The sequence below is a fragment of the Vipera berus genome (assembly GCF_964194415.1).
Source record: "Vipera berus genome assembly, chromosome: 12".
Lineage (NCBI taxonomy): Eukaryota > Metazoa > Chordata > Lepidosauria > Squamata > Viperidae > Vipera > Vipera berus.
The window spans coordinates 14,411,313-14,422,835 of NC_138215.1; the positions used below are offsets into that span (position 1 = coordinate 14,411,313).

Consider the following 11,523-nt stretch of genomic DNA (forward strand, 5'->3'; position numbering starts at 1 on the left):
CATGGTTTCTTTGCTCCTTTAACTATCAAACAGCCTAGCATTCTAAAGATGCTGATTCAGTTTCCCAACAACTGAATGGTTGTGTAGAGGGAGTCCACCATTAAAATTATGACAAAGCAGGGGTGGAAACATAGCTGAAAACACCAACAGGGGAGTTGAGCTGAGACTTGAGCCCATGGATCATGCTTTTTAACCCCAGTGAAGGAAGGATCTCCATTGTGTAGGGTAACATAAAAGTCACATAAAATGTAAAACTCGGCTTTTGTTGTATTATCGTTTGCTGATTTTCTTCTATTTTCATCAAACCACATAATCTAATTTTATTTATAATTGATTATAAAAATGATTTTGATGCTAGGTTTATTACAATCTGTCTCTATACCTGTTTCTTATCCATAGCAACTTTAAGATGTATGAAAGCTCAAGTCCATACGTAGTAAAATTGCTGAGGTTGAGAAACACTGACCTACCCCTCTCTTCTTTCTCTTCCTTTCTTCCTTCCCTCCTTCCTTTCTTCTTTTTCTCTTTCTTTCTTTTCTTTTTTCTTTCTTTCTACATCTCACTTCTGTTTGCTGGTTGAGAATAATACAATCACACCAATTTCTCCCCACAGGCAAGCAGACTCTCTTTTTAATCACACATTTTGTTGCCTGAGTACAGTATTACAGATCATGCTTGATGGACCCCCCAAATTACAGTAACCAAAAGAGACTGGATTTTAAACGGAAAAATATTTGTGGTGATTGACATAAAAGCAACAACTGTTCAGAACACAAGAGGGAGCCTTCAGACTGCCACCAGCATTCAACTGGGCAAATCCGTGTTGACACTGTTCTTTTCTTGTTGTGCTACCTGTGTATTTTGATTTTGAGGCTGCACACCCAGAATTCTAATGCTGCTTGTTACCAAATGTCTTCTTCAAATGTCTTCTTGAATCGAACTGAGGGGGGTGAACTACAAAAACTTTCCTGGCATTTCCCAAGAATGTGTTTTATTTCCTGAAATTAGATGTTGGGCAAGTCATGCCTCTACCTTACACCATTTTTGAATGGATGTTTCTTCTGTTGTCCCATCATTTCTTAACCCAGCAAGATTCTATAGAAGCAAAGAGGTCCTAGCTAAGATATTCTACCTGCCTGTCTTTGGAGAATCTGTACTCAGAAGACTGCCACAAGGATTCCTGCCTGTGCTCCCCGCAGTTGCAAAGCTTCCTCCCTCAGCAAGGGGATATGGACAGATGGGCGATAACCACCCTGAAGTGTGCTGTAGAGTACATTTAATGAGGTAGAGTTAACCATTAAAGAACTGGGTTTGGGACACGTGCACACCAATGGAGATGTTGTAAGATGTGGCAATTAATGCCACAGAGAAGGAGTTTCCAATCTTGGCCACTTTAAGACTTGTAGACTTCAATTCGCAAGATTCCCCAGCCAGCCATGCAGGCTGGGGAATTCTGGGAGTTGAAGTCCACAGGCCTCAAAGTGGCCAAAGTTGGACACCCTACTACAGAGTATCCTATTTCTTCAAAAAATAACCTGACCCAGCAATATTACCAAAGCATTAATCAAAAATTGGTTAAGGGTAGCTAATGTAGAACACTTTCCGTTCCTAGCTCCTTGCTAAATGGCAAGATAGAAATATAAAGACTGAACTAATACTTTCCTTGGCAAAATAGAACGGGAGAGCACGAGGTCATCGTATCCCCAGAAAGTCCAAAGGTGGTTATAATTAGCGCAACAAGTCAAAACGTGTTGGGCTTTCATGTCCTTTTGGCTGGTTTGGCAGTTAATTGCTTTTCTCTTTCCAGATCCTTCTCCCGTTGCTGTTCTCGGTCTAGTTCTTCCTTCTGTCGTTTCTGCTGGAGTTTGAGCGCTCTTCTCTGAAAGAAGGAAGCATCAGAAAGCCAAAGGGTTACACTGGAGGATACCACAGCTCTTTGATATTAGAATAGAATAGTGCTGGAAGGGACCTTGGAGGTCTTCTAGTCCAGCCCCCTGCTCAAGCAGGAGAACCTATAGCCTCTCAGACAGGTGAATGTCCAGTCTTTTCTTAAAAATTTCCAGTGATGGAGCGCCCACGATTTCTGGGGGTAAGCTGTTCCATTGGTTCATTGTCCTCACTGTCCTCACTATTCTGCTATTGTTTTTCGCAGGTCTCTCAGCTTTTATTTCCTCTTCATATAGTATTAAAAGGGACCCTGAAAAAAAGCTTAGTTTCATTCTATAAAGATACATCGGTTTCAAGGTGATAGCCAGTCCTTCCAAACAGGTCATTCTAGTCTCTTTCCCTGATCTTTAAAACACATTTTCATTTTCCAATTGATACTCTGTACGGTTGAAAAGATTCAAGCCCTTTTACAAGCATTAAAGAAAAACTGTTGTAGATCTGTATTTTACTTTTTGCATTTATGCACACTTTGTGTTCTCTGAACTGTGCCAGGTTCACTATTATGAGAAGAGCTGATTTCATCAAGAGAAAACATTGTATACAATGACCATGAGCTGCAATTCTAAATTCTAAACAATAGGTTTTTAAAATTACAGGGCCTTACAAAATTTCCGTGGCATGGTTCGCTAGGTCAAGTGACAATCCAGTATTTCATTTTCATCTTTTTTGCTAGAATTTGTAAGAGAAACCTATTTCCTCAGATATCATTTATAAGCAAATATCACCCAGTCCAAGCTTATGAATATTTACTGAGAAATAAGTTTCACTATGTATTAGTGGATGTAACAATACATAGGATTACAGCTTTAATCCATGACAGGCCTCATATGCAATTACTGAATTATTTTACCAACAAATTTTGCTTAAGGCAGAGAACTGGCTTCTCTGGTAATGGATTAAATCAAACCTGATGTTAAAAGATGAAATTTGAATTTGAAGGAATGGCAACATTTTTAAAACTAAAGATTCATGAAAATACTAATTTAGAATGGAGTTATTTGGAAAATACAGGACTTTTGATTTGATCTGCAAGACTAAAGAGTCAAAATGCGTATCAACAATGTACATTTGTCCACTAGTTAAGTGAAATAAAACTCACTTTCAATTTTGATGTCTTCTCATGCAGCATCAACATCTCTTTCCTAATGTTTACCAATTTATTGTGATAGTATTTCGCTTCTGAAAACTTAAAAAGAAGAAAACTTAGTGGGAAGAGAAACTTATAGTGTATCTAAAACAAATCTGAGTAACTTTTTTTCAAAAAACAAGTAACTTGTTTCTTGAAGATATTAAAATACACGTAAAAACTATTCTAGGCACACCCAAAGCTGCTTTTCAAGAGGCAACTGGATTTCCTTTGTTTTCAAAGTAAGTCCAGCTGCCTCTTGAAAAAGCACCTTTGGGACAACCATGACCTGGATGACTGAGAATCCAGATATTCTAGGTATAGTTCCTTAAAAGAAGGCTTAATGCAGTTAGAGGTATCTATCTGTAAACTGCTCAGAGTCACTTGGATAGTGAGATGGGTAGTGTATAAATTTGATAAATGTTTGATAACTAAATCAATCTCCATAAAAAAATACTACAATATAAAGTCACTACAGTGAGGCCAGAGTTCACTAAAAATTAAATACAGAATCCTTTCATAAACTCTGGAAGGCTACAGAATATCAGGAGCTATTTCTGAAGCCCTTCAGAGCAATATAGTATGTTTTCCACGATTTACTGAACTTAGCTCCATCCATCGACAATCATCGTTAGAAGCAAAGTCTTTTATCTCCTGAACCATATGCACAGTCAGAGTGCTTATACATGCCTAAATCAGTTCAAGATCAAACGGCTAACGTTTTAGTACATGAAAACATATACTCTCATTGCTGGATGTTTGCAAAATTAGCACAAGATACCATTGTACTGTTATATAAACAAAACACTTCATGTATTTTTGCAGAAAAGGGAAGTTCAACAGCCACAGTCTTCCAATTAAGTCAAATCTAACAAAAACACACTTACCAGCATGTTGATATCAAGAACTGAATTACATTCTTTAAATTTTGAAATTTCTTGTTGTACAGTTTCTAATAGTACTTCCTGGTTCTGTCTGAAAGAATAGACCAATTTAAAATGCATTTTGAAATCAGTGCTAGGAAAAATAAAGTACTGACATGAAAAATTCCATTTTAGAAATTCTGAATGCTATCTCCCTCAAGGTTCAGTAGCTTTTCCAAATGTATTATACCAGCCACTTCTATAAATATCTCAGCTTGACATGATAGACAAGGAAGTGTAAACAGAGCTGTATACCCCTGTAATAACTATGGAAATAATTTTGATCTTTCAACACAAAACTCAGTTAAGAGGAAGATTAATTCTAATACCAAGCTATGGGTCTGGGGTTTGTACTGTATATAAAAGACTATTTTTTAAAAGTTACGTACGTGAGTTCTTTTAAGGCTAGTTTTGATCGTTGTAGGTCAGGCAAATAATGTGAAATCAGCCCTTCTGTTAGTTGCTCCACAGCTTTCTTATCTACGACAGGAAAGTCATCTACTAGGGCTTCATCAGGAGAATTATCATTAAGATCTAAAACAAAGGGGTTCATAAAAACTGTTAACAGAAAATTTCTGAACCATGAACTCTCAGAATCATTGCAGTTTTTAATTTCCAGTTATCCTGGAAATTAAACAGCCTGAGACTATTAAAGCCTCTTAAAAATGAGATATCTTTAAATGGAAAATAATTATTAAATAAACAGAAACTTCACTGGCTTAAGAGAACTCTGTAGCAAGAAACCTTACTTCATTTAAAAATGTTCCATAGATGTGAGGCTAGTAGCAAGAACTGAACTATAACACCTTTTTTCTTGAGCATAGTGATAATACTAAAAAATGAAAGATCCACAACTGCATGCTACTCTGTTTGATTAATTGCTAATAGTATAATTATTTATCCTGTATTATTAGCTCAGAGCTCATTAGCAAAAAGGATCACATATACTACTGCAATTTTAGTTTTAATAGAGGTCATTCTGGACATATAACCACAATTGGGATCATAATTCCCATTGCTAAGCAAAGTGGTTGTTAAGTGAATTATGCCTGATTTTATGCTTTTTTGTTGCCATGTTTTTTTCAGTGAATCACTGCAGTTGTTAAATGAATCATGCAGTCATTAAGCATGGGAATGCCGAGAGGGTAATTGGGTCATAAGTGTGAAGACTGGCCACAAGTTACTTTTTTCAGCGCTGCTGTAACTCCTAATAGTCACTAAATAAATGGTTATAAATCGAGAACTACCTGTGCTTGGGACTTGCTGTTTATCTTACTAATTCTCAATAACATGGACAAAGAAGCTGAATTATCAGCGTGTTTCATTCTACTTCTTAAGTGATTTATTGCCCAAAGGAATTTCCTACTGTTGTGGGGATAATACTGCAATTAAGAACCAAGCAATTTGGAGAGAGACACAACAAAGTGTGTTTACTAGCATGCATAAACTACTGTGCGCTGAGTTCCTTGCCAAAGGATTGCCAAAGAGCCCTGCCCAAAGCAAACTACAGGTTGTATAGGTTAATTACATTAAGCATTATACACACCCATGTAAATAAATTCACAACGTTAACAATATTTATTTATTTATTTATTTTAAAGCACATTGATTTGTGCTTTAAATTGTAAGCCGCCCTGAGTCTTCGGAGAAGGGCGAGATATAAAATGGGATTAAAATAAAAATAAATAAATGAAAAATATTTAGGTGTGAATGTTTTTATGTTATGTATTTGGGTATGTGTATAAAACTGTGCATGATGGGTGGCTATATAAGTGTGTGTGTGTGTGTCTGTGTGCCTATATACACATATAGGGTTTCAGCAAAACCTTTTGTGTGTGTGTGTATACATATACACATATACATATAAAAGGTTTTGCCGAAACCCTATAGACATGTGTGTGTACACGCAAAATCTTACCTTACACACACACAATCTTACACACCTATACGCACATACACACACACACACACACATGTAAGGTTTTGTGTGTGTACATATAGAAATTGGAGATATATACATACTGTACACACACACACACACACACACACACACACAGGCTTGGCTCCTTGGACTTCAAGTCCCATCACCCCCAGCGGGCTTCGGCCTACCTCGCGCTCCAAGTCCACCTACCTAAGGCGGGGTCGTTCAAGGCTCCGGGCGGCCATCCCGCCTCCACCTCCGGCGCCTCCGCCAAGCTCATCGCCCACGCTCGAGGACCGCGGCTGGACTAATCCCGCAGGAAAGCCGCCACCGCCTGCTAAGTCTCCCGGCCTGGCCGAGGCGTAGCTAGCCCGGCCGAAGCTCCTCCAGGCGGCGGTGTCAGGGAAAGGTCCCTCGAGGCGGCTTCCCCGGACCCCCGAGTCGCCGGGAATCCCCTCCAGGGCGTGGGGAGTGTGAAGTACGAGAGGAGCAGGCCTCAACCTCGCAGGACAGTAGGCCTTCCGCCGACACACGGGCGAGAAACGCCCGGGGGAAGCTAGAGATAGGAAATGAAGAGTAGCCACGAGGCCCGATCGTCAAGTGATCTTCCGGGTTCATTATGCAAATTGTATCCTCCCCCAATAATTACTAAAATGATTCGGGGGGGAAAAAGTGAACTGCCCTTTGAAAATCAGGGAGACGAAGAAAATTCGGATTAAAGGAAAGAGGGGTCATACTGTGCCATCAGATCGTCTTTCTTATAAAGGGGATTGTTTCTTAGCTATTAAAGCCATTTGCCAAACTTAACAACAATGTTGCCCTTCTCATTATTTTTCCATTTGTCAAAATGTGTAGGTTTCCCATATTCCCATCAATATCTAATAGCTTTAACACTGTTGTTATTTTTACATTTTATATATATGTGTGTGTGTACACACACACACACACACACATTTCAATGTGTCACTTTTATAATACGGTAAATATCGATCAATGTCAACTATGCCAATAAAATCTCGGGGAGAGGGTTTCCTGCAATAGTTTTAAAATAGTTATAAAAGTGGGAAAGGGTTGACTCTAAGCAAAAAGTAATACTTAGATACAAATACTTAACAAATACTTAGCATACATCTATATAACTGTATAGTTATATACAGTTATATACAGACAGTTACTTAACTATATACAAATACCTCACATATATTTATATAGCATACATCTATACAACTGTATCCATTAGCTGTAACTATATAAACGTATGTTTCTGAGACAAATGTGCAAATACACTCACAAACAAACGCAACTATTTCTTCCTTAGGTGCAGAAATCAGCGGTTTCTCTCTCTCTTTTTTAACCCCGAGATTTTTGTGATTGGTTGCTCTATACTCCCCCCCCCCACGCTTTCTATCTCTTTCTCTACCTGGTTGCTAGGCAGAGTGGGTGGGTTGCCATAGCAACACCAACTCTAGAGAAAGTCCTGGGCCCTTTCTATCGGGGATGCTCTTGTCAGATCCAGCCCCTCTGTTAGTATCTGCAGGGCTGCTTATGCCTCCCTGTTAATTCTGGGTGCCCAGGGGTGACAGCAGCTTTTTCAAAATAATCCTTAAGGTTGAGTTATGGCAGTTTGTTGGGAAACTGATTTTCTAGAATTGCATGGCAGATAAGAGGAATCTATTATCCTATGCAATGCACCACCCTTTTAGGTTTTGAAGGATGCTCAGATATTGAGGTCAGCTAAAGAGTTTTTGCCTCCATTTCTAACGTGAACGAGATATAGTTTCCTATTTCCCTTCAGATGCAGTATATAATTGTTAAATTAGGCAGTATACTACAGCAACTCTTTCTGGCTCAGTCTGTGAATGTCTAGGGGATATCAATGTTTGAGTGTAGTTGTAACTAAATTGCATTGTTGATATTTGTCTATTTGCCCTTTGAATGGTGAGAAAACCAGCACCATCAAAATATCAAGTGGTGTGTTATAGCCTGAACAGTCTTTGTGTGTGGATTTGCCTCTTGCCAGTCCAAGAATTACAACAGAGTATTACAACTCCCTGTTTTCTGGCAGTGGATAAATCTTGGTGCAGCTTAGAGGACTGGGATTCAAAATCCTTAAAAAAAACGTTTGTGGGGGACCTGGACTTCAAACATTTTGAAAATGCTTTATACCCCAGAATTGCATTTGTATACTGGATCAAGTGCAAATATATCCAGGTATGTAATTAGTTAACAAGTGAGAGAGAATAAAATCAGGGAAATAAAGTGTGTTTATTTATAAGCAGGAGGATTACAATTCTGACAAAGCCAGAAAAACTGCCTGTGCATGTATGATTGAGAAGTTTGCTTTAGTTATCAGAACAAAGCTTTATCCTTAATACAGGGCCTACAAGCTTGAATAGAACTGCTTAAAATAGCAGACAGCTAGATCCAGCTTCGTCCATCCTCCAAGAACAACTGTTCCAGTTATAGATCTCCCTGATTCACATAGGTCGATTACTACAAGATGTGAAACTATACTGTGGTTTGCTTATGACTTAGCTTACTGTGTAAACCCAACAATTGTGGTTGGTAAATCTTGGGTTATGCATTAGCATGTTGTGTGAGCCTAGTTACTTGTGGCTTATTGAATAAGACATAATTAAGCAAATCATGGCTTACAGTTTTATATAAACAAAGCCATATTTTGAAGTGGGGGCAGAGTACTCTTTGTCAGTCTGGGGTAAGAGAAACTACAGTGCTGAAAAATCTCTTCTAATATGCAAAGGTGTTTAGTGAAAGCCATAAGGACATCATAGAACAATGACACAAATTATTACTGGCAGAATTTGCATTACAGATAGTTTTCGACTTACAATCACAACTGGGACCAGAATTTCCATTGCTGATCAGGGCAGTTAAATGAATCACATCTGATTTTGCAACCTTTTTGCCACAGTTAGGCAAATCACAGCAGTTGTTAAGTGGATGTGCAATTATTGCAGATGTGTCAAACTCACAATGTCACGTGACATTGTGCCATGTATTGGAGCTTTTCCCCCAATGGGATGGGCACGGTTTCCTGGTGACGGGTCTGGCCCATGGGCCGGCAGTTTGACACCCCTGGCTTATTGAAAGCCAGCAGGGGAGGTCTCATATGGCAATCACATGACCCCATTACCATGGTAAATACATGCCACTGGCCAAGTGCCTGGATTCTGATGACATAACCCAGGGGGATGTGATAATATGGGTGGCCAATAAATTTGATAAATGGTCATAAATGTGAGGACCAGTCGTTAGTCACTTTTTAAAAATAGTTTATGATCTTATTATGCCTCCTAGAATGAGCATTTCCTTATGTGAGAAAATGAGGGAGAATCATCTTTCTAAAATGAGACCATCTACAGCAGCCAGTCTCAGCTTATCTGCAGGAAGTTGATCTGCAGCTTTTAAGATATATGATATGTGCCTTCAAATAGATTACAGTGAACTATGGACTATTTCAAAAGGCTAAAAACAAAAGGATTAGAGTGTTCTTGCATTCATTTATTACAAAAAACAAAATGTTCCAAACCAGGAGGGGGAAGAAAGATTACAGTGTCCCTTCAGCCAAACTAAATATCCAGATGAAACAAAATTTTCATCAAAAGTGGCAAGCTTCATTAAAACAAACGAAGCATTTTCAAAATATTTATAACTGCTGGTGACTTAATAGTATGGTATGGACTGTATCTACTGGATTTGAAGGCCAATCTTACGCATACTTATTCTGAGGTACATTCCTGTGCATTGAACAGAATTTATTAAGTAGTCTTATGATTCAGTAGGACTTAAAGGAAGCTTATGAGCTTGTAAACTTTTGTTCTAAGCTAAAGCTGAACATAGGATTACTTGCAGGTAAACATACATTTAGATTGAAAATGGACTCAGGATTGTAGGCTTCTCTAGAAAAGACCAAGGTTAAAAAAAAAGCAGTGGGTTTTAGTACAGGGTTAGATCGGGTTCATACAAGCTGTAGTTTCTTCTAACAGTGATTTATGGAATAAGCCACATTGCTTCTCATACTTTTCTCCTCCCCCACCCACACCCCTTTTTTTTTGGACAGAAGCTTGGATCAGGATCTAAAAATCTCCCTGGCAAGATGAAAGAAGAAATGCCAAAGTCAGGCTGAAGATGCCAATCATTGCTCAAAGGAAGCAGGAGCACACACTGCAAACAGGTTTTTGCAGTTTTGGTTCATATTGCCTATTGTTATGAAAGCTGAGATATTTAAAAGACAGGAAAGGCAAGTTAAAAGGATCTCTCCCTTCCCATAACTGTGAGCGGCTGTAGTCAGTAGGAAACTCTTGAGGTACTTAGCAAATATCCAAAGCATTGGAAGCCAGACAGTGAATACTCTCAACTCCATAGGCCAGGTGGGAGTGGAAATGATAAAATGTGCCCTGTGACATTTTTACGTGCAATATTCTAAGGCTGAAAGGTGGAGCAGGTATCATTAAACTTTTGTCAATCTCATGCGGGCAGGGACAGGCCCCCAGGCCTGCCTCTCAACTGCTTAACGATGCGCTATTAAAAATGCGCTATTAAAAATGGAGGCCTTTCCTATTGTATGCTTAGATAAAGATGGTAAGGATAATTGTCAATTATCTTTTAATATGGAGGTGTGATGGCTCAGCTGTTAAAGATGCAGAGCTTGTCAGCTGTCCAGCTGACAACCCTGGTTTTGAGCTCCGTGTGATGGTTGAGCTCCTGTTCTTTGCTCCAGCTCCTGCCCACCTGGTAGTTTGAAAGTATGCAAATGTGAGTAGATAAATAAGTACCACTTTGGTGGGAAAGTAAGAGCATTCTGTGCATCTTTGACATATAGTCATGATCACAGAAATTGTCTTCAGACAACAGATATGAGCACCCTAGAATTGGATATGATTGAGCAGAGAAACCTTTACTTTTTTAAAAAAAATCTCTTAATGGGTCCATTTAATTCAATATTCCTTAAAAGTACATTAAAGTTTAGGGGAATCATTTCATTGCCTTCATATCAAAGGGGGAGAAAGACTGAAAACAAATAGGGGAGAAAATAAATGGTTAATCTACTTTTTTGAGACTTGTGTTTTCAATTGTCTCTAAAAGGTTGCAAAATTTGCACCTTTGCGGATGGCTAAAGAAGCCACAAGAAAGGACTTTTTTATTTTTCTAACTGCAAGATAACAAAAGTGGCAAAAGTGTACACAAACGTGGTTACCTGGTGTTGCAAGCATAAGGGAAAGTTGTTCCAGTATTTGCAAGAGGTGTGACCTTGCTTCTCTTGAGAAATTACTATATTTTGTTAAATGTGACATTTAAAACCTTTCCACATGTTCCACAGTCCTTGCACTGCAAACATTTTGCAGCTGAGCAGGGTGTAAACAAACCCCAATTTATAAGGGAAGACTCACTTCTATCATTTTTCATTTCATTGGGGGAAAAAAAACCAGCAGACATTGCCTGCAGCTCCTAACTACTGAATTTTCGCAGTTTCCTCCCTCTTAAGTTATGGTTACAGACCGCAATTGCTGGATTCAGACTGCTCATTAAATCAAACTCAGACCAATTACAGGTAATCCTCAACTTATAATCAAGATAGAGACCAG

At 38.7% G+C, this 11,523-nt stretch overlaps 1 protein-coding gene and 1 long non-coding RNA gene across 2 annotated transcripts; one reads left to right on the top strand and one right to left on the bottom strand.

Moving 5' to 3' along the window:
* Positions 1–505: 505 nt before the first annotated feature.
* On the bottom strand, positions 506–6,503 carry BLOC1S6 (biogenesis of lysosomal organelles complex 1 subunit 6). Its single transcript, XM_081337380.1, has 5 exons — positions 6,128–6,503; positions 4,386–4,530; positions 3,961–4,048; positions 3,047–3,133; positions 506–1,879 (listed from the first exon to the last, which is right to left on the bottom strand). The coding sequence occupies exons 1-5, from the start codon at positions 6,195–6,197 to the stop codon at positions 1,760–1,762; spliced, it is 510 nt and encodes a 169-aa protein (XP_081193506.1). The 5' UTR covers positions 6,198–6,503; the 3' UTR covers positions 506–1,759.
* Positions 1,159–2,384, top strand: LOC308673590. The gene is made up of 2 exons (XR_014027684.1): positions 1,159–1,284; positions 1,808–2,384. It is a non-coding gene; the product is annotated as an uncharacterized lncRNA (long non-coding RNA).
* Positions 6,504–11,523: the final 5,020 nt, after the last annotated feature.